General features: G+C 35.5%; 1 protein-coding gene across 7 annotated transcripts in view; it reads right to left on the bottom strand.

Moving 5' to 3' along the window:
• Positions 1 to 24,228, bottom strand: part of DMD (dystrophin) — a 991,087-nt gene that overhangs the window by 642,818 nt on the left and 324,041 nt on the right. For all 7 annotated transcript variants that reach the window (XM_018084043.3, XM_018084032.3, XM_018084034.3 and 4 more), the window contains 8 exons: positions 20,291 to 20,532; positions 18,362 to 18,542; positions 10,710 to 10,855; positions 9,550 to 9,762; positions 5,692 to 5,805; positions 4,381 to 4,536; positions 1,864 to 2,034; positions 537 to 719 (listed from right to left, as the gene is read on the bottom strand). In XM_018084043.3, the coding sequence (XP_017939532.3) occupies positions 537 to 719; positions 1,864 to 2,034; positions 4,381 to 4,536; positions 5,692 to 5,805; positions 9,550 to 9,762; positions 10,710 to 10,855; positions 18,362 to 18,542; positions 20,291 to 20,532 (1,406 nt within the window). The remainder of the gene's footprint in view (positions 1 to 536; positions 720 to 1,863; positions 2,035 to 4,380; positions 4,537 to 5,691; positions 5,806 to 9,549; positions 9,763 to 10,709; positions 10,856 to 18,361; positions 18,543 to 20,290; positions 20,533 to 24,228) is intronic.

The raw sequence follows: 24,228 nt of genomic DNA, 5'->3' as shown, positions 1-24,228 counted from the left end.
CAGCAAAAAGCCCATACCTAATTCTCTGTGACTACTGCATAATATGCAAGTCCTATGTCAAGAATCTGCAATGGAGTTGGCCAAAAGGCAGGGTCAACTCAAAATGTGTGAGACATACTCAGTTTGCCAACAGATCAAATGCTGTTCCCCTGCTGAGATAACACCACCTGTCCAGCTTCAGGATCATTCAGTCAAACGGAGGAGAGAAGCAAGCCCAGAGGAGCTGCTGAAGACAACATCATAGGGTTGCTACAAAGCCAGATTCTTGGCTTGGTCTCAGGAGGAATAAGAACACTGAGTAGCCGTTCCTGCCTCTGATCTAAGAGTCATGTTTGAGGCTTCTCTTTTAACATGGGTCTCCAGCATATATGATTCTCAAAATAATTTTTTGTATGGCTCATAACATGGGGTATTTGGTACATGGCTCATAAAGCGAGGATAGCCCTGAGCTACTCAAGATCTCATATGATTATGTGCTACCTCACTTTTTTTGCACTTAGAAGGGCTATAATACAATGACTGACAAGATATCCAACCTCCAAAGTCTTCCACTTCCCATTCAATCTGCTGCAGAGTTGCTGGTAGCTGGTAATCAGAACATCAAGCTCCTTTTTCAAAGCCTCATGGGCTGCAGGTGGAGCCTTTGCTATAAAATTATTAACAGAATCTGTAATGAGTTTCACTTTCACTTCTTTCTGCATGGCTTCCTCCTTTGCCCTCTGAAAAGCAAAAGAAGGAAATTTAGTTCTCTAACTGTTAGAAGTCTCTGACAGAATTCTAGAGGAAGAAAAACACCCCAAACAATCCTCCAACAACAAAACAAAACACAACAGAAGAGCCATTTTATTCCCAGACTTTCTGACGTAATCTTGAATGCATCCAAAAAACTTTTGTTTCATTTCGTTGCCAATGCACAATACTCAATACAATTAACATCTCACAACTGTTCAGCGTTCTGGAGCTCTCAGACTAGTGAAACACTTCAGTACTTTTTTTTCCTCCAAGAAATGCTCCAAATACCTTTGCCATCATAATTTGTGAATCACAAATGACAAAAAAAATCTGTTGCACAACAAATTCATGTACCCAGACTTAAAGGTAAAATCACAAGCAAGGCAGAAAAAAGGAAAATATTCCTGAATGACTTTTCTCTCCTACTCACTGTCATTAACTTAAATTTAAAGATAAATTGAGAAAATAGTTTTTCTCTAGTATATATTTCACACTTTTGCTATTTTCTCCCTTGCTATGCAGTCTCATTAATAAGATTTTCATATCTCTCATTGTTTCCTCTGAGTACTTACTCATGTCTGTGACTGGAATCATATCACTACTGGAAATGTAGTGATGTATACACAGTGTCATCAGTGTGTACAAGTCTTCACAAGAATTTATAATGAGAGCTCACTGGCCCGAAAACATTAAACCAAAACCATATCCCTGGCAACTTTCTCTCTGGGTCTGAGGAAGCTGATGAACCAGAATAATTGGGATCAGGCTGCCATTGCCAGAAGAAGTTTACTAGGTTGCTCTTGACTTTCAGCTTTCCTAGCTGTGGGTAGGAATGGGATGCAGGATGAACAAGGAATTCTGATCCAGATTTCCTCTGTTGTGTGAGAGGAAAGGTGGCTGCAATCCTTTGGGGAAAATATCATCAGGAGCAGGTGAAGGGATGCATGGCAAATGATCTGGTTATTTCCATAGCTCAAGGTGTCACAGTCTGAACACAGCTGTACTTCATCTGGGTACAGAATATCTACTAGAAAATCCATAACAGGGGTTCTATATAAAACCCTCCTTTCTTTACAATGAAAGCTTCAAAAAGAACTTTAATCACAGCTCAAGGAATTAGTTAATTTTTACCTTCAGCTCCTCAACAGCTCTCTGCAATTCTTCAGGTGTTTTATACTCAAAATCTCTTTCCAGATATTCTTCCTCAGCTTGTGTTATCCACTCATGCATCTCTGACAAATCCTTTCTGAGACTCACAGTTTTATCCAAACCACCTTTTAATGCAGCCTTCTTAGCATAGGCCTTTAAGAAAAAAGATTACATGGTACTTGAAGCAAAGCTACTGTACAAACTTGACAATATTTTAGCCTGAAAAGAACTAAATTAAATCCCATACTAATAACATTGTTGCACTTAGGAAAATGTTAATGAGTAATTAGATAGATATTAATAACAGGTAATCAAGAAAGTATTACACATGTGTATACTTCCCTTTTTTTAGTGAACCACTGCTGTCCAGAATGAGTTTTTAACGATCCTAGAACAAGAATCTACACCATATGCTGATGTTATCAGAAAGCAAATCCGGAAAACAAACATCATCCAGGGACTACCTTCTGAAAGATGTAAAAAGAATAACTATGGGAGACTTTGAAAGTGCATCCAAGGATGAAACCAGAGGCTCTTGAGCTATGAAATCAGATGACCTTCTAACTAGTTTGAATGCAACTTACTAGAGAATAAAGAAATGTGCATATCTTTCTTCAGAAGTCATTAATAGATGTCCCAGAAAAGGGCATATCCTAAAAATAGGTAAGTAAAAAAAAACAATCTCTTAGTAGAAGAAACTATTTATCTTAAAGGGAAAAATACTATTGATAAATCCTTTGCCAATCACTATACAGGGATCATATAGATCATATATAAAAAGAGAACTAAATGATAATTTAGATCCCTTCCATCCCAAACCACTCTCTAGGTCTACAAATTGTGCATCAGCTTATCAAAATTGTCCCTAACTGACTGATCCATTTACCATCTTTCAACAGAATTAAGTTTACAACAAAAGCAGTAAGTTGCACTGGTGCCACTTTCAGAGTTGGACCTTCAGAGCTGATGGCTCCAATATCCTGTTTTTTGGTGCTGCTTCAATAAACATTATTTTCAGTAATATGAGGAGGAACTATCTTAGTATTTGGTCTTAATTGCTGGTGTTTATTGGCTTGTTACTCATCCTTGAGGACTGCCTGTTTAACATAAATGCTGTTCTATGAAAATGTTGTTTTACAGAACAAAACAGAGTAACAATCAGCAAGTATAAAAGCAGAACTGTATGTGGCCCTGCAAAATTGCCTCCTCCTCTGTCACAGTACCAGAAGACAGGGTAATCTCTCATCACCTGAAAAGACTATGTGAATGTCAATTGTCAGCTCTCACAGTCGTGTTAACTGCATGCATATCAACTCAAACTGACTTTTCCAAATCCTTTCAATAAGGATTTCCCCACAGACAAAACTGATTTTTATTTTTACTACTAATATATTTTAATAGCTATACAGAAGCAGTTGTGTTAGAAGCGCCCACCAAGAGGCAATAATTTGTGCTGTGTATTGAATGAAATTATTACAGGTAGATTTTCAGGGAATTCAGAAGAAAACTGTGACAGACTTCTAAATGCATAAGGTAATACTTTAAGTTTCTGTGAGAGAAGTGCAAGGACATCCAAATTATTAATATCACAAAAATAAGCTATTAAATACCCCATAGTAGTTAAAGGGGAAAGACTACAGAACTGCATCACTAAAATGTCTCACAGATTTCAAAGGTCAATTTTTTATAACTATGTTTATTAGAAAAATAGAAACTGCTTTTCACACGTAAAGTGAATAATAATAATTTTAGAAAATATTAGACCACCTTAAAAGGTAACAGTTTTACTCTTCCACAAATATACATTAAAAAGGTAGACAAGAGAATAAGCAGGTAGGAAAAATTTAAAAGTAATACAACATGAAAGACATTTCCTTTCAACTATCATAAAGAATAAGAATCCAAATGCCATCAATTAAATAATAGCAATTTTTAGTTTCCTGATACTGTAAAATTATTTATTAATAATGTCTTTAATTAAAATAAAAGAACCATCCTTTCCTGTTATGCCCCTTTCTCTCAAATTCATGTGACTACTGGAGAACAATTTATACACGTGTATGTGTATGTACTCTAAATTCCAAGTTATTGAATTCTGAACTCTTCACTGTTTTACTGTCTTATTTCATCTGGAGTAATGACACGTGATTACAGTAACACAGAACTAAATACAGAACTTGATTTTTTTGGCAAATGCCTAAAAAACACTTTCAAAAATCTAATTTTTTAGGAGCCATAAATTACATTGCTTCTAAGATCTAAGATATTAGTATGCAACTTTGTTATAAAAATAGTAAGATATTGTTCTATAATTTAAATGAATATACTTCACATATACTACTGCATGCTAAGTTCCTAAATGTAAGTTTAATTAATGTGAACCAAATATGTCTAAACTCAGTTTCATGTCTACTGGATATGCATAGAAGGACAGATTCTGACAATGAGAAACCTGATATTTAATCTAAAAAGAACCAGTCACAGTAGGAGACTTGATACCTGTTGGCAAATGTGTTCCCACTGAGCATTGAGATCCTTCAGTTCTGATTCTATTCTGGAAGCAAATTCTGGCTCTGCTTCAGTCTTCATTTTCTTCCCAACCTCATTAACGCTGTTCAAACTGGGCTGGATTGTCTGGATATCATTTACTAAAGCCTAAAAGAATAGTAGAAGATTAGGTAAGTGCCATTCACACAAATTTTCAGATACAGTTATCCCTATGAAAACACGGCTACATCGGATTCTGTCAAGTCTGTGGTCCAGTTCTCCAATCAAATGAGCACAATCAACAGACCTATCTATGAAAATAATTTAAAAAAATAATGAGCAGCTCTTATGTGATGAGCTATGCTATACCAAACAAAATTAATTTGTAAGATACGTATTATTTAATTTTTAAATTTTAGGTATGTACTGAAAAAACCCGCATATATAATGTTAGATTACATATATTGTATTTTTTACAACGCCTCCCTGGTTTTGGTTGAAAACACGAAAAATGCCTAGATCTTCTATTCACATTTCTGAAAGAGTATTCCATCATAAAAGTGAAAAATGATGATAATTCTTGTTTAATAATGGCTAGGAGAATGTCTGAGGAGCTTGCAGTTCTGCAAGATCACTGTGTATGTTTCATAATATTTACACATCCTGCCAGAACATTTACAGAACTTGTAAATTCCACTGAACATATGGACAGGGACCATCATGGATTACAAGATTCACTGCACTTACATACTCTGTTGGGAGAGACAAAAGAATTTGTAAACCCTGTGATGGAAGTATCAATACTTCACAATGCTTTAAAACTCTGCTGGGATAAAATCCTGGAACTTGTAAGCTTAGTGAAAAAAGAATGGATATAATTTACAATTCTTGCAAGTTCCTTAAGAACTTTTCAGTTAGAAAAGTTTGTAAATCGTGTGTGAGTAAGAGATACAGAAAAAGATCATCTGGCACAGGTTATGCAGCTTAAAAAATAAATATGCTATGCTTTTAAACTCAGCAAAGTAAAAAAAAATTTGACTTCAGAGGGTACTAACATTATTTGCTGCAAGTACTCTACAATGTGTTGTTCCTTCTATAACGACATTGTCACTCTGTGCCTCCTCCTGATACTAAAAATTCCAAGTTTTTAACTGAATTTTCCTTCAAACCCAGGAAATGAAAGAAGTTGAAATACGCTGCAGAAGACAACCCCCTTACAACATGAATTTATTTTTAGGAAGACTAATCTTTTGTGCAACTTCTGCATAAGCCAGGTTCACATAGAGGAATTGAATATTTGCCAAGCAGGCAGGTAATACTCACTGTACATTGCTCAAGCTGCTTTTCCAGTGCTTCTGAATCTCCAAGGGCAGGCCACTCTTCCTTCAGAAAAACATCCACTTCAGCCATCCACTTCTTCAGTGTTTTAGTGTCATTCTGTTTATTAAAAAGACATTTCATTGCATCACACAAAACCCGACTGGAAAGAGTGTAATTCATCCTGGCACTACAACTAAAACTCATCACAATGTAATTTCAAGATTATTGAACTGTTGGAAAAATACAAGCAGAGCAAACAAGCAAACCAATTTTATCTTGGACTGTCATCAACACTTTAGGCTGCACTTTGACCATTTCTGTCCAAGTTTAATGTGTCTACAAGCAGGCAACTTTATGGCTCTCAAGTTTATGCCTTCTAGATATCATTTGTGTTTAGAGACTGCATACTTGTTCATTGGGTCCTTATATTGCTTCAGATTACTCATATTTGGCATTTAATTCAGTCTCACCTATCAAATATTCTGTGCTTCTATTTAAACTTCAGACTTCTTTTAGAAGTTGTAGGCTGTATTGCCTATTTTTCTACCAGAACACAACACAGAAAAATGCCCTTACTATTTAGAATGAAAAAAACCCAATGTGACTGAAACAGATTCACTTCAGAAACTAAAATCATATAATGACTCAATGAGTCATTTCAGGAATTCTCAGTTGCTTTTTCTAGCACTAGGATAGTAATACTATTTCCAGAGTCTTCAATTAAGTCTTGCAGTTAATAAAAAAAGCTGTACATCAAACACTTAGAAAGAGAGAATGCTACCAGTCCCAGGCAACGTTACATAATCTAATAACTTGAGAGGTAGAATGAGATTTAAAAAATGTAACTTAAAATTACCTTAAAATGCCACCTAAGGGAAACAATTAGATGTACATATTAAAATAAAAATGATGTATGGCAAAAATTTTGAAGGTTAATTCTAATGCATTTTCTCATCAAACTGTTTTCATCAACAGTGAAATATGTATTGATACTACATGCTGAAGGCAAAGCAGAAGTAAAGCACAGAAAAGGACATTTCATTAAAATACAGACTGTGTCTTGAAATATATACAGATATGCCTTAGTAAATATTACAAGACAGGTAACCAAAGGGAACATTTACCTAATGTGATTGATATATTTAAAAGCAACAGGCTACCATGGAAAATGAACTGATTTAGTGAAAATGATCATACAGAAATTATCAGTATACTTCAGAATGGCAATTACCAAAGCACTGTTGAAATGTCTACTGTGCATTCCATTATTCAACAGTAAAAATAGTTCAGAATCATATTTCATGATGAAACTTTAATACCTTTACAAGAATACTTAAGGTATAGTTCATTAATGTGGTAAAATATAGATCTGATGGGATTTACTTAAAAAGAGATTAGTCCCCAGTGACCAATGAAGATCAAATGTATCACCTGCATTTTGAATCAGACTGTAAATGCATTTTGTTTATTGACTCTTTCATCATATCCCATGCTGACACATTCCATAAATTGCAACAGCTAAAACCATAATCTGGATGAGAAGTCATTCAACAAGCTGAAAAGACAATGACTTTTATATTGGATGTGTACTAGAGAGATTTCAGAAACAAATATAAAGGCTAAGATTGGTATACAACAACAGCTCAAATAGCTTTAAAAATGCCTGTTTTACAGAGAATGGTCATGATATTCAGGACCTTCTCTTTTTAAGAGCAGTGGGAAAACCTCCAAATTTGGGGAGAAGGGTGGGAGGCAGAGGGGAGGGAAAAGGCAAAAGTTTTATTTTCTCAAGCAAAGTGTCTTGCTTTTTTTATGTGGCAAGGTTTTGGTAGCAGGGGTGGCATCTGTGAGAAGACAGGTGCTGTCCTGTGTCAGACACAGAAAGTTCCAGCTTCCTCCAGTGGAATCACTGCTGGACATGGATGACCCCATGGTCAGCTAGTGATGCCTCGGTGATAATATAGTTAAGAAAGGGCAAAAACACCAGACAGATGGAGGAGGAGAGAAAAAAGTGAGAAACAGCCCCATAAAAAGTGAGAAACAGTCCTGCAGACACCAAGGTCAGTGAAGAAGAAGGGGCAGGAGGTACTCCAAGTACCAGAGCAAAGATTCCCTTACAGGCCATGGAGAAGGCCATGGTGAGACAGGCTGCCCTGTACAGCCCATGGAGAACCACATGCCAGTGCAGGTGGATATGCCCTAAAGGAAACTGCAGCCCATGCAAAGTCCACACAGGAGCAGGTATTTCTTGAAGGCTGCAGCCCTTGAGAGGACCCACATGTTGAAGCAGGGGGAAAGAGTGAGGAGGGAGCAGCAGTGGAGAAGAGCTGGTATGGACAGCCATTCCTCCCATTCCTCATCCCCCTGCACACCTTGATGAAAAATGAGACAAGAGTAAAGTGATGGAGTGCAGAGTAGGAAAAAGAGGGATGGGGTTTAAGGAGTTGGTTTAATTTTTATCTTTGCTTCTTACCACACAAATGCCTTTTAATTTACCGCAAGTTGTGTTTGTTTTGCCCAGCTTACTAAGTGATCTCCCTTTACCACAATCTTTACGTCAATCCAAGAGCTTTTCCATCCTATTTTGTCCCCCTTTCCTTCAGAGAATGAGAGAGTAGCTGGGCACCTGGATGCTAGACAAGGTTATCCCACCATACCATTAAATTTGATTTCATGTCCAGCTTCAAACACAAGCAATGGAGATACAAAATTACAATTTAGAACAATGTGGTATTTCGGTAGCTAAATTATAATAAATTGTTTACATAAAATATATAGGTTATTTTATATTAATAAAATGTTTCCTCCCTTTTTTAGTCTGTTTTGATAATCTAAAAACTGATGAACTGTAAAAAAATAATTTTTTTATTCTCTACTTTTTTTATCCTCAAAAAAAGAAGTATAAGAATACTTCAACAACAAATTTATTCCTGACCAGACAACTCTACTGAATTAAGATGAAAATAACAATTACAGTTCACATGATGCTGTTTAAACATGGAGATAATCATGTATCATGTTCTGCTACCAACAAACCAAAGCCAAGGACAGAAATATCTGATGCAGTAAAAAGAAGAAATACTGAGACAAAACACTGAGAAGAAACACAGTGTGAGAAAAGAGCTTTGAGTATGGATGCAGGACATCAGTCTTTAGAATTTTCTTTGCAATATCCCATGAGCACACAAATGTCCATTTGCATGGAGGCAAGGAGAAAAATTATAGAAAAAAATTACATTCTCCGTTTTTGTGACTGATTGCTCTGAATTCCTCTGAAACTTGTCCCTTGAAATCATATAAAAATAGAAGAGAAATATGTTAAAAATTGACTTTTTTAAGTCTCAGATATTCCCTGTAATGCTACTACTTGTGATTTATAAATAAGTATAAATAGAGGATCCCCACAATGAGAAGAAATAGTGTAATGTTCCAGCGCTGCCATTCTAAATACCTGAAATACTTCTGCTTTCTGGCAACTGCTGCCAAGATACTACTATATTACAGATGACTTTAATTATGTAAGTGAATTCATTAAAGTCAATATGGTTACAGCTACTTCAGATGCATGAATAAGAGCTTCAGCTGCATTGAAAAAGTAAACAGAAGAACATTAGTAGCAATTTTCACTGAAATCAGAGTTTTTGCTGTTGAAACAACATGGGTAGAAACAGCCACAAAATCAGAATTCAAAGTAAAATCTTGGACCAATCAAAATCAAGCAAACATTTTAATACATTTTTTGTGCTGCTTTGATATTTCACTTGGGTGTTAATTTCTAGAAGTATATAAATGTGTGTTTTATCCTAGTCCCACAGCAACCAGCCACCATGTGTTAGCTGAGGCTGAAAAAACCTGATTAACCTGGAATCGCTGGAGTTTGGTCATACGCTCCTCAAGTTTCTGACAATGTTCCGCCAGCTGTGCTGACAGTTTCTTCCAGCGGCCAAGGATCACCTCAATCTCTGATCGGTATCTTTGACTGACTTCTGCAGGGGCTTTCCTGGACAAATCCTCCACAGTTGTGCTGAGATAGTTCAGGCCTTTTTGCTGCTCTTGGAGAGAACTTTGTAGAGCCTATGGATAAGAAGCAAGTAGTACCCTGATTCATGTGTTAGGTAGTTCTCTTTGTGCCATAAGCACAGCCAGGACATGTAGGTCACCTTTGCTAAAACATGCAATGGCATAATCTACTGAGCAGTTTGGAATTGCTTTTCTCACACAAACCAGAAAGTAGATTTTTTTAGTTGAATCGAGAATATAACCAGAGGTGGTTATACTTGCTAATAGATGTGATCTACATACATTTCATTAACTTGAGATGGGAATTTACTATGGCACTAGTGATTAAAGATTTCAAAAGAATCACACTCTACATGGACAAAACCAATAAACTTAGAGAACCAATTCTTTGGTTTACATTTTTGATCGCTTCTCAAATTTTGCAATTCTCAGTCCAAATTTACTGCATCCAGATTTTTATTCCTGTATTCTACTTTTTATTTCTGAATGCTCATCAAACAACATGCTCATTAGCCATTCAATAGTAAAATATTATCAGACATTGAAATACAGGAAGGTTTGTACCCACTGGCAAAGTTGTTCTGCATTCGTGTCTGCTTGTAAATTTGACAGAAAATCTGACAAAGACCATGCTGCATTTTGCAAATCAGAATTGTTTCCATGTTAGCACTGGAAAATGAAGTCAGCTAAATCTATATATAAATACCAGAGCTATCATCAAAGGAATATTATATATACCATGGGGACAAACAAGGTCTTTACCTTAACATGTTAAACATCATATAAAATTAGTTTCGATGGTGAACATCACTTTATATTCTTCAACTTTAGGAGTCAATATATTAAGCAAGCAGCCACCACCTCCCGAAGCCCTTGTCTAAAACCCAAATGGGCATTATTTACTCAAGATCCATAGGCTTCAGCAGGCTCATGACAACTGAGGGTTTTGTTCTTCTAAACTTATCACTCAAGACATTCATTCCCACAGCTTGATTACTCACCTTGAGCTCCCTGAGTCTCTGCTCCATAATTTCATATTCAGCAACTGCAACCTGAGGCATGGAGAGTTTAGTTTCTGACTGCTGGATCCACAAAAGTACAGTGTTCATTGTCTCTTTGTAGTGTGCAGGAGGCAAACTGTCACAAACTACATTCAATGGGGAAGAAAAAGGAAGGAAATAAAGGAAGGAACAAAATAAAATGATTTTGTGCTTCGTTATTCGGTTTGCTGACAGAAGATGCTTGATAAAAGACCAAGCTTCATTGAAGTCATTGGTTGTTTTGCAACAGATTGCAACAGGCTCAGTATGTTTAGTATCAGAATTTTCAAAAAAATGGTGGAAACAGAAATATTTTGAAAAATGATGACACTTAGTCTAACGTTTACAATATCTCTGCCATTTCATGAGTTGTGTGTCATTTGACTCTCTTATTATATAGACCACAAGACAACCTATATGGTCAAGACAACTAGCTTAAATATGTGTGTTCAGAGATCAACTGACAAACCATTGTACTTAATCCAAAATCTAATTTCAGAAATATATTAAGAACTAGCGTTCCCTTTTATGGTCCATGTTTGTGTGTTCAGTGTTTCTGTTCAAGTAAAATGTTCCGTTTAAGACACCTGTTAAAAGCGTAGAAAATTAATCTTTCTTCTGCAATAAAGTTGAATTTTATTGAACTGTGCCTATTGTGCCAACATTACAGCTGCTGTAAATAGACAACATCTGGCACACACATCAGCAACTCATTAGCACAGAAATTTCCTCTGCCATCAACAACAGTTGCTTCTATACTCATTGAAAAATGTACAGACAAATAGCATGGCTGGCTGGAACTGAAATATTTCCAACTTGTACCACAGAATAATGAAGCATATAAAAGCTCAAAAAATTTACACCCATTTCTATCTCCTGTATCCTCCTCCATCTTCTCTGATGTTTCAGAAAGAACTGTACTGCAAAATGACAAATCTGTCCAAAAAGCAATTTTGACAAGCCTCACAAATAAAGTTTATAAGTGCAAGCTTGCTTATATTTTCATGCAGCAATGCTTTGCAGACTGTACTTCAGATTTTAACCGAATTTTTTAGTTGATCAACAGAACATTATATGAAAAAAAAAAACCCTTATATTTTCAGTTAGACATCATAACAACATACTAAAATCAGGGCAATCTAAACTCTCTCTTGTGAAGTATACACATTGTATCACATACCTTCCTCCTAAAAGTCTTGGCTGATCTGATTTATCACATACATCTGGGGATTTACAAAAGACGGTACCAGAAAAGAATTACCAAGTATCTCTTCCCTTGTGACTTTTTTTTTTTTTACACAGAAAGTAATAGTAATATATTCTTGGAAACACAAACCCGAACATATTCAATCTCATCAAATAGCATTTTAAATCTTTTTATTTCCTTAGTGAGATTCATATTGTCTTTGACTCATTTAATCCAAACAATTCCTACTTTAGAATAGAACATACATTTAAACTCATCATTGCAAATGAATGGAGATATAATTTCAGTTTATGTTAAAGAATTATACAATTTTTAACTGCAGTTTTATTTAGAAATATGAAATGGAGTTTGGTATTGTGATATAATGTTTGATTTCTCTAAATTATTTTCTCCTTTAAATAAAAAAAACAATCTTATGACTAATCTAACCCATTTATGGCCTCTCTCTGGACAGTAGGAATCTTTAAATTTCCCATGCTAATAACATAAATCCACATTCAGACCTGTTTATTCTATCCTAAAATTTGCTTTGTGATACTAATGTTCATGGGTTAAAGCCCACATGATAAGCAAAGTCTATTAATATGGATTCTGTTGTATTATATGAAAAAATGAATTGGTAGTGAGAAAGATTCGGCATGTCCCCAACATGGACCTCATTTAGGTGTAGCAAAACCAGGCCCATGACAGAACTGTAAAAAAATATCACAGGGGGAAATGGCAAATATGTTTCTGTGTAGTATCAGAATACAATTTCCATCCCAGAATGGAAAAATATTGTTGTATTAATCTATTCCACTTGTAGGAAATGAATTTTGGTGTGACTAACATTGCAACCCTTGAGAACTGACAGGCAAATACATTTACACTTGCATATTTATTTTAGAGAAAGACCTTAAATTTGCATATATAATGTTCAAATGGTTAAGATATATTTTTAATAACTAGAACTATTTAAACATGTGAAAATAGGTTTCCAAGTAAGTAAAGTACTTTGTGTTTTTTTTTTTTGTTTTTCCTCCCATCTTCTTTTTTTGGGACCAGATTTTTCAGTCAAAAATATTTTCCCAAATCAGAAATAAAATGAGAATACAATTATCTCAACAACTATCATATCACACTGGATAGGTTTCAATGTGTATCTCCTGCAGTCAGTAGAAATCCCACTGTTCATCACATCATTATGAAAGGCAATAAATATAATCTATAGAGTTATTCCCTCAAATGAATTAACTATACTGAACTTCATATATTTCCACTAAAAATTTCTTCAGTAGCAACTGCAGTTTAAAACAAGGCTGATTTTCTCACAACTTTGTTTTGTTTATTTTGTTATACAAATACTTGAACCTATTCATCAAACTCTTTATACCGATGCCTTCATAAAAGCTGTGATTCCCTTCTCCCACATTTCTAATCAGAAACTGCCTAAGTAGAATCATGAGGACTCTTGTATAATATATAATCAATATTCTGCAAGTGATTTAACACTTCCAATTCTGTTTGTTATAAAAGTCTTAAAACAAATAGAAGGGAATAATAGAATGGTTTGGCTTAGAAGGAACCTTAAGGATCATCTCGTTCCAACACCCTCAGCATAGGCAGGGACACCTTCCACTAGATTAGATTACTCAAAGCCCCCTCCAACCTGGTCTTGAACACTTGCAGGGAAGCCTTTCTCCAGTTTCACAAGATCTAATGTAACAGTAAAAATCTTTTAAAGACAGAAATTTTTTAAGATGGTTTTATTTCCCATCCATAAAAATTTTCATTTTTACCATGGAGGAAAAGGATAAAGTCACCCACAGAGTAGAGGACATTATCTCATACACATTCATTTCACAGGCTGCTTTGTCTTTTTGATTTTTATTTAAATAAAAATAATTACCAGAGGAAATGGATGGATGGGGGGGGGGGGAAGAAAGAAAGAAAGAAATTGTTTGAATGCTACTTATTAGAATAATAATTTCCCACACACATCTAAGATGTATCTTCAGCTCAGAAGGTACATTCAAAGAAGGTTAAGCAAACTTCCTCCCTCATAATCAAACAGCAATGAATATTTTTGCTGCTAAATCATAGTTTAGGTCTTAAGAAAAACTTACAGTTAGGAAATTTACAGGACACCTGCTTAAAATTTTCCTTCCTCAAGTATACAATGATAACAATTTCACTTCCACTTATAACCCATCTATCATGTACTTAGAGCATCAAAATAAGTTAGCAGTTCAAAGTTTAAACAAACGGAGACAAATTACAGACTAAAACTCCCAACGGTCATCATACTGTTATAGTTACTGTGGTTTATTGAATTATAAAATTATGCCAAGACTAAGTTGCATGAAATATATGTAATGGAACACTCTAAGAAACTGTATTAGTGGATTAAAGAGAATAGCAGTTTGCATGCAAAATAACTGTAAGCATGGCTTGGGTAAATAAAAAGTCTAAAGAATCTTGACACGATATAGAAGGCAAAATCTTTCTAAATAAGAGAAACATCATTTGAATCCAGATGAATAATTCATCATTAGTAATAAAAATGACAATGATGACTTCACCTTTGGGAGTTACTGATCCTGCAAAGGTAGAATCAGAACTTGAAAGGAAACCACAGTGCATGAATTTATGAACAGAAACATGGAAATAAGTATGACTTTTCCTTTGCCACCTCCATCTTCATACTTTTAACTTTACCTGTGACAGAAGTCTTTTTCTTTTTTTTTTAGTGACTTTCTAAAAATCTAATGACTTTCCAATTTCCCTCTGAAGAGAGCCTTGTCAAAATGAGAACATGTATCTCACTCAAGACCATGGTTGAATAAGAGTTCAATGCAGCAAGACTAAAAACCAGAAGCACCTTCACGGAATTTAGTTCAGTCACAGAGGTTCAGGACTGCTGGAATGAATCAGCTGCCACCCAGAAGGGAGTTTGAACCAGGGAGTGTTCACTTACCTGACCCTGACTGACAGCTCTGCCTGGGCTGAGGGGGAGTGGGAGGCTGAGCAGGCTGCTCCCTAGAAATCTCTCTGGCAGAGCAGCAGTTTTAATGTCAAGGCAAGTAAATATAAAGTGCAAACCCTCATTTTTCACCAGGGTATTACAAAGCTAAGAATTTCCTTGTGAAATCACATTATTAGTTCTTGAATTATTGCCAGGATTGTCCATTTCTCTCCCTCATATAGATTACTGAACAGCTTGAAGCACTGTCTGATCTCTGTTTTTTTCTATATACCAATATCGTTGAAATTACTCTAAATTTGTTTGGGGAGGAGGGAGATCTGGAATGCTGGATACATCCTATTCAAAAGGACCTTTCACTATACAGATATCAGATAAAGTGAAAAAAAAATAAGGTCATATTTCTTCGTATTTTATGAGGATGTATTTCTTTAATAAAAAGCATTGTAAAATAGTGAAAAAACAACCAAATAGGTTTTAGAATTTAAATTACATTTTATAACTGGACATGCTAACCAAATCATGGAGAAAAAAGTGAGAAAATCTGAGTTCATTTTTAATAATATTTTAGTGACAAATCTACTGTGCAGCACAGAGAAATTACTAAGCACTCTTGAACCTAAAAAAACCCAAACAAAACCCAACCAAACGAAACCATGACCTTCAAAAAAAAATGTAATCAAAACCCAACCAAACAAAAAGTATTTGAGGGAGACAATTTCCAAAATAAGAGGAAACTGTTTATGAGGGGGGGGAAATTCCCTTGGAAAACAGAACAGTTAAATACCCTTATCCATCAGAAAAGATAATATGGAGTAATGGAACATGAACAAAAAAAAAAAAAGTCGAAAATAAAATTCTTTTAACATAAGAAGAACCCTTAATGATGAATTTTAAAAAAATAAATCTTTCTAAACATGTACATTTTATGTACAGGGAATTAAAAAAAATAAATACTATAACTCTCAAGCACAAATCCTATGAGGAGAGATTGAGGGAGCTGGGGTTGTTCAGCCTGGAGAAGATTAGACCTCCTCACTCTCTACAACTCCCTGAAATGAGGTTGTAGCCAGGTGGGGGTTGGTCTCTTCTCCCAGGCAGCTATCAGCAAGACAAGAGGGCATGGTCTTAAGCTCTGCCAGGGGAGGTTTAGGTTGGATATTAGGAATAAATTTTGTTACAGAGAGGGTAATCAGACATTGGAATGGGCTGCTCAGGGAAGTTGTGGATTCTCCGTCCCTGGAGGTTTTTAAGATGAGACTGGATGTGGCACTTAGTGCCATGGTCTGGTAACCATGGTGGTGCTGCACCAAGGGTTGGACTTGATGATCTCAGAGGTCTTTTCCAACCCAGTTGATTCTATAAATCTATGATTCTAATGAATCTATGAATCTATGAATCTATGATGATCTGCAAAACATCATCCAGTTTTCAGGAATTTTTTCTATTTGTAGAAAAAATTAATTGCAAATAATTTATATAAATAAAACATAAAATATCTAAATAATAGATAATAAAAGATAAATATCTAAAATGCTCTAGCAAAATTTCAACATTTTCTACTAAAGTAAGGCTAAAATAAAGACGGGATATGGCCTTTTCCCCATCTGTATAACACAAGAAAAGTAGTCATTAAAGAAAGCTGAAGAAACTGAGTCTCAAAGTACCAAATTTTCCATGCTTTAGTTTCAGGGTTTGTTTGTTGGGTTTTTTTCTATATGTTTTGATCCGTAAGACTTTCCTGAAATGGCAATAGGCAAACCTATCCCATGCGTGATCGTTCATATCTAGAACAGTTACGGCAGGAAGTCAGCACTTTGGATAAAACTATGGATGAAATTTCTGAAGATCTAATATAATTGACATAATACTCTCACCTAAAATATCACTGCAGGTATGTACTCTACAGGATAAAACAACCTCATCTTGACAGCTGAACCATTTGAGATGAAGCTCCTATGATGCACAGTAGCCACATAAAACAGTAACAACTGTCCAGGGCTCCATGAAATATTGATTTAGGAACTTCTGTTTTCTAGCACTTCAGGAGACTCTGCCCAGTCTGTTCAATGTTTTCACCTCAGAGCAACTCCCTCTGCAGCTGTCCAGGGCACCCAAGGAGCATAATACAGCAAGGGGGGTGGGAGGAATGAACATTCAGGAAGAACTTTCCCAAAGCCCATGGTTCAGGCAGTGAAGACTATTTGTCTTACTGGACTAATCAACTGATTAGTTCATGAGCAATCACTACAGTAAAATTAGATGAGGCAAACCCGGCAATTATGCAACATTAGATAAAGAAGAAATCATAAACAAACTAGCATCTACAATATTTTTCTGTTGGCAGAATGGCAACCGATTTCACCATATTAATGGGTTTTAAATCTTACCCACTGCATGCCTTGGCTTTAGAGTCATGAATAAACATTATACTCCTTAATACTAAATTTCTACAGCTCATTCTTTCGTCACTTGCTATGGTATGCTTACATTTTATATCTTCAGTTCTCCTATGCACCTTCAGTTTGTGTATGTGTGCACATGTGAAATAGCTACAGCAGCACAGTAATGTACTGTTGTAAAAACAAAATCCAAAACTCTTCATGAAAGAATTTAGGAGGAATACTATAAAAAACCACTAGAAGGAGCTAGTACTATGTCAAATCTCAAAACAGTACAGTCATTTAGAGATATTGTTGGTTTAAGAGGCAAATAATGTCTTTGTTGTTGAGAAAAGTTGTATTTGTATTAATTATTAATTTCATAATCAAATACAGAAAGTGTACAGTAGTCATTGACATTCTACATATCTTTAATAAGAAACAGTCACTTTTCTATTTTGGTATAGCATTTTCCATCTCTTGAAAAATTCATTTTACTACAAATATTGCAAATAATGCTATAACTGGCAGTCATATATTCCACGTTGTAAAAAAAGGAACAGTTGATCACATGATAAAAAACTTGATACGCTAAAGTAGTTGCTCTCTTTGATGAGCTTTATGTAGTTAAATCTCTATTCTGTGAAAATTTAGAGCATTTAATATAATTTAATATTAGCATGTAATATAAATCTCTTTTCTCTCTACTGACAGAGATGGACTGTCCCACCTTACAACCCAACTAAACAAAGACTTTTTTAGGTTGCCAAAAAATATCACTGAATCTGTCCATAAACACACTAACAAGAGGAGGTCTGATAGTAGAACTACATTGAGTGTAACCTTTTCTTCTGACCAGTGTACATGCCCTTGTTTTCCTATTAATATGGAATTCCCTGATGATTTTTGAAAGACTAATTCAGTTGCAAAAAAGTGCACCTAAAAATTGCAATACTAGTTTAATATGACAAAAGCAAATATAAAACTAAGACAGCAAAATATATACAATACCTATTCTTTGCATGCTAGTCTGGCAAATTGACTTCTTGTCATGAACACTTACTGGTCTGTAGCTGCTTTTCTCTGGCATGCATGTCAGCAAATATTTGTTTGAAATGGCTGGTAAAAGCAGCAAGGTCAGCATCCAGAAACACTGGTCCTTGTTCTTTCTCTTTCAGTGCTTGACTTTGAGCCTTTAGTCGTTCAATTTGAGGTTGAAGGGTTGACATTCGGATGATTTCATCCTGCATGTTTGAACAAAAAAAAAAATCAAGATAAAGCTACTTGAAAAATGAAATCCATAGTGCCATGAAATCACCACTGTTTCAATGCACATTATACATCTCTTCTGCTCCCAAATACATCAGTTACAATACAAGCAAAACCAGTATTTTAAATCTCTCCTCACAAATCAATACCTCTGCTCCAAATACGATTGTTGATTGATAGCACTGCTTAAAGACACTTTAAAGACACTTTTGCAGAACATTGTCATGTTATTAGTGTAATGCTCAAAGAAAATAAGATAGATAGTACATTAATATTTCATGCCTAAGGAACATCTTTTTCACGTGAAGCTGGGAAGAGAAAAACACGTGTCCCATAACCCTGGAGTCTGTTAGACTATGTACTGAATCTCTGTTAGATTATAGCAGGCCAAACAGTCTAAATAGCATGAAGCAGAAAAGGAAAGATGAGGGTGCCCAGTGATTTTTATCAGCCTCACAGTAACATATCAGAGTTTGAGGTTAAAGTAGAGTAGGATAGCTCAGTTGGAAGGGGCCTACAAGGAACATCTAGTCCAACCACCTGACCACTTCAGGGCAGACCAAGTTAAAGCATGTTGCTAAGGGCATTGTCCAAATGCCTCTTACAAACTGACAGGCTGGGGGCATCAATCACCTCTCCAGAAAGGCTGCTGCACTGTTTGAACACCCTCCCAGTCCAGTCTAAACCTCCCCTGACACAGCTTTGGACCATTCCCATGTATCCTGTCACTGGATACCCGGAAGAAGAGATCAGCACCTTCCTCTTCACTCCCCCTCCTCAGGAAGCTGTAGAGAGCCATGAGTCTGGGTTATTATACCTTCATGAGACCTTGTACACATACAACTACTAAGTAAAAAGAAATGAGGAAAGTAAGCCAAATGTACAGTTCATAGTAGAGCTACTCAAAGAGAACCTTTCTGCTTGAAAACACAGACCCTCTGTAAGTACAATTCCAGTTTGGAAATGCCTGAAAACAGAAGTAATAGCGCAGATCTAAATTTGGGTTTCAAACATTGTTTTCTGTTTGAAAGCTTTTGGAGTCAGAGATTCCCTAAAGTCAAGCTTCTACAAATATGTCATGCAATTTATAATTCAGTACTACATCTCAATATATTCCTGTACATCAATATTAACTTGTAAGTAATCCCCACCCACAGAGCTCTCTACAGGAAGAGAGATAATCAAATTTCTATGACAGGGCAGCACAAAAATTAAAACAATTAGGGAGAATAATAAGTGAATTGGTGTAACCATTTTGCACAACCACTGTGATTCTGTCACACTATGACAGAATAATATTCCTCCCCTGCAGCAGAACACAGGGTCTGTATCAAGTAAAATGGTGTGCAGTAGCAGAATTTTGGAATTTGAAAACAATTTTCTGGCACAGATCCTTAACAGAGGTGATGAGCAACAATTTCTAAGACACAGATTCTTACAGGACAAAAAAAAGGAAGAAGACTTTAGGGCCACAGTTCTCTAGCTTAAAGAGTCTAAGCATCTTAATAACTAAATATTTTAAACACCCATATGTTGGGTTCTATTGTCTCTTTATTACTTTACCAGTCTTTCCTCTCCCTTCCTTGAATAAGTTCAATAATTTGTAAAGACAAGGGTTCCATTCACCATTTTTATGTTGAAATAGAGTTGGTCATAATCTGTCCCACTGTTAGAACGCCAATGAAGTACAATATCATAAAAAACTGTGAGAAGAATCTCTAACCTTGCATTTTTCCAACTGAGTTTTTACTGTAGTGGGATCTGTTGCTGGTGTGGGTTGTGCTTTCAGCCAGTTTTCTGCAGTAATTGTTGTCTGCTCCAGTTGCTGCAGCTGGGAGTAGAAGTCAATGATGTTATTTTGGTACTCCAGCCATGCCAGTCTTTCACTGAGCAACTGACAGAACTCAATCCAGCGGCTCTTCAGCTGCTCTGAGGTTTGTCTAATGTTGTCAGGATTCAGGCCCTCTGGAAACACGGGAGAAGAAGATGATTAAAGATAAACAAGTTACAAAGACAATAATAATAATAAAGTAATATAATTTAACAATTCAATTTCTGGTTTTGAGAACTCATAAATCCAGTTAATGATTTATCATCAAATAATAGTCCTGAGTATACAGATGTTACACATTACTGGAGAAAGCATATCAAAAATATTTAAAGTTGCTTCTACGGTACTTTTGTTGCTATGGGAATGAATTATAAAGTACATTAAAGTACAAGAATGGGAATAAAGCAGAAAATAAAGATACAATACATAAAGCTAATTAAAACTGCTGTAAGAAATAAGAAAATGCATGACAGCTGGATTTTGAAAACTTTGTCTGGACTGTAATTAGATTTTAATGTACAAGACTGTTGTTGGATTTTCTTTCATAAAAAGACTGATTTAAATGAATGGGAACTACATTCACAGCTATTTGGAGGCTTCTGATAATCCCTCAAGTTTTGCATTAGATGTTATTTTAGAAGTATCATAAACACATGATCAGATCAAATTTCCATCCAGGCCAGTCCTGTGTATACAACAGTGACAATCAGGAGACACTAAGCAGAGTGACGAGGAGCCATAGGTGATGCTTCTCTATGATTATTTTCAGACAGGGTTTGGTTTCTCTGATATAGTTTGCCCATTTCTGTCTATTGTTCAATAATTATGCTTATATTAAAGTTCATAAAGTCAAACTGGCTTTAGTTATTACAGACAAGGCAATTATTTAGAACAATTTAAAGATAAAAGAGCTCTATATTCTCTGTGAAGAAAGCGAGGCAATGCATATGAAAGATAAGCAAAGGCGTCTTACAATAACATAATTTATAATTATACTGAAACTTGAACTCAGGCTGACTTCAAAATAATATTAACTTAAGCATCTCATTTATTCTTTCAATGGAAGCTTAAATCTAACCCCTAACCTTTTTTTGGTGTAATGACATGTAATGATACATATAGCAATAAGACCAATCTTGATTTCAAAAATAAATTTCTCAATTCATTAAGTAATGCTATATGCTGAAGAACATTTTTAATATCATCACTTAGTCATACACTAGCTAACCAGTAAAATAGTTTTTATTAAAATAATCAAAATTAAAGTTTTTTTTTTAAAAGCAAGTTTAAAAGCAAATGAGTAAAAGCAAAAGACCTAAGTGTTCCACTTCTGTGGTCTTTAATACACTGTCAAATATGGTTTATCTAGTTTGCAACCTGGACTCCCAATCTGCAGGAAAATTATTTTATCAAGGATAAAGAATAGTAAAGTTGATGAGCAATTTTGTAAGGTAGGACACAGGAAATGAAGTTCTAATTACAGCTAAATCCCTTAAATAAAATAAGTACCAGAAATATATTACAATAAAATTTTCTAGGGAATTACTATAATGCATGCTATATAGTAAACCACGCAAAATGATAATCCAGGATCATGTCTGTTGAGGAGCACCATAGTGCTCTGGCAAATCCTATTCTGGATCCAGCTCACAGATACTCCATTCAGAGTTGCTTGGGAACAGCCCACTTGGAAAGAGACTGTGCAGTACCTGACAGTGGTTCCCTGGATATGCTTTGTTTCTGGGGTGCTGCCCTAGCCAAGCAAATTGTACACGATTTCAAAAACCAAAACTACAGAAAAACAGGAAGCCCAGGGCTACTGGGAGATAATGGTAACTGTGCTGGTTGGAGCAGTCACATGTACACATTATATACTAAAAACTGAAGAGTACAGTTCAAGGACTGTGCAAGAATATAAAATGAACCTTAAGAGGTAAACAGGATTTTGACACGTCTTAATAAAATCCAAAAACAACGTGGTCTTCCGTGAGTGTGTGTGTGCATCTGGAGATGTAGTACACATAACTAGATTTTATTAAAGTGTAATGTCTAAGTAACATATAGTGACATGTGAAGAGACAGCATAAACCTGATTGGCATAGCACATCTAAATAACAAGAATCACAGATGACCAGGCACACAGATACTGAACCTTAACAACAGCAAGAACAAACAAGTCTTATAGAAGATAAGACTTTTAACTGTGTTGTATTTCAACAATTTTTTTTTCCTTTTCTGTTGTGATATTAGTTATAAAAATGCTGTATACCCATAACAGAGAGCAGATTATCTTTGCCACTGTGTTCATGATTACCTCTGAACCTGGAAGACACTGCTTATGAGTTTGGCGGAGTAGATATGAAAAGATCACTTTTATTTATTCCTCCTTTCCTCTCTTTTCAGCTGCCACAATCTCCAAGGTACCCTTAGGCAAGATTATGATTACCAGGTGAAGTGCAGTCATGGATTCCCCATGTATAATAATACTTTTCACTGCAATATTTTCTTCAAGGATTCAGAGAGGACTATTTCAGATGATCTTTTCTCTTTTCTTCTTTTTACTCATATGTCTCTCTTAACGTAACATTTAAACATGTGAAAATACCCAATATTCAATTTTTCATTAATTCTTTTCTGTAATATCTAAGCTTTGAATCTAAATGTGATTCCATAAGTCCACAGACAAAAAAAATGCTTTTGCTCTTCATGTTACTGAAGTGGACAGTACAAATCTGGGTTGTGCTGAGCCATGTTTGGTAAAAGATTGCAGAGATACACCTCCATTAGGCAATACAATATCCTACTGAAAGGAAGACCCATCTGAAAATCTCCATAGCATGTGTTTTCAAACTCTCTTAATTCACAGTCCACTCAGGTAACTCAAAGTTCTCTATCACATGCTGGTATGTCATTGCCAGAAGGATGTAAGAAAATGGTTATTACTTGCACTTGAAAACATTTGGGTAAGTTTGTAATTTTTTTTTCTTATTATGAAGAAAACGAGTCCTTTGTCTCCTTGAAAATGACAAATTATTATTTGAGAAGTTGATACGAGGGCATAATTTTAATGCTTTTATTTGCTCACTGAATTGCTGAAGATCAAGAATTTCACAGAATTGTTAGGATTGGAAGGGACCTCTGGAAATCTTCTAGTCCAACCAACTGCCAAGGTAGGGTCAGCCTGAGTAGGTGACACAGGAGTTTGTCCAGGTGGGTTTTGAACGTCCCAGAGATGGAGACTCCACAACCTTCCTGGGCAGCCTGTTCCACCCTCAGTGTAAAGATTTTTCTCAGGTGGAACTTGTGTTTTAGTTTATGGCCATTGCTCCTTGTCCTGTTTGAAACCTTTCTCTGTGATAAGTACCGATTTCTTCATTAACTTTAGCAACTTTAGCAACCACCAGCTTTCATTCATGATGTTAACATCGATCCCCTTGTTCTGTTTCATTTATAGTAGAAAGACATACCAAAAGTTTACAAACAGGTCCAGAAACCATATAAAACCCATTCTCTGGTAAAATATTATTTTATGAATAGTGCATGGTTCATAATCTTTTCATATTCTAAAATCTTCTGATATAATCATTGAATAAATATACTGTACCCAGAGGAAACAGATCATTATCTGAAGTGCATCTATTAATTTTATTACCTTATATATGGCACATAACAAATTGTGCCTGAACATTTTTAATTGTGCAGCACCTCACATGCAAGTGCTTTGGAATTGCCACTTAACATGAAGTAAATCTTATTAAGTGCATCTATCATTTGCCATGGTTCTGTGATAGAACAATGTAATATTATTGTGGGTTTTGTATCTTTTGACT

The sequence above is a fragment of the Manacus vitellinus genome, unplaced genomic scaffold (genome assembly GCF_001715985.3).
Source record: "Manacus vitellinus isolate BGI_N305 unplaced genomic scaffold, ASM171598v3 scaffold_7_pilon, whole genome shotgun sequence".
NCBI classification, from domain to species: domain Eukaryota; kingdom Metazoa; phylum Chordata; class Aves; order Passeriformes; family Pipridae; genus Manacus; species Manacus vitellinus.
This window is presented reverse-complemented; position numbering and strand designations above follow the sequence as displayed.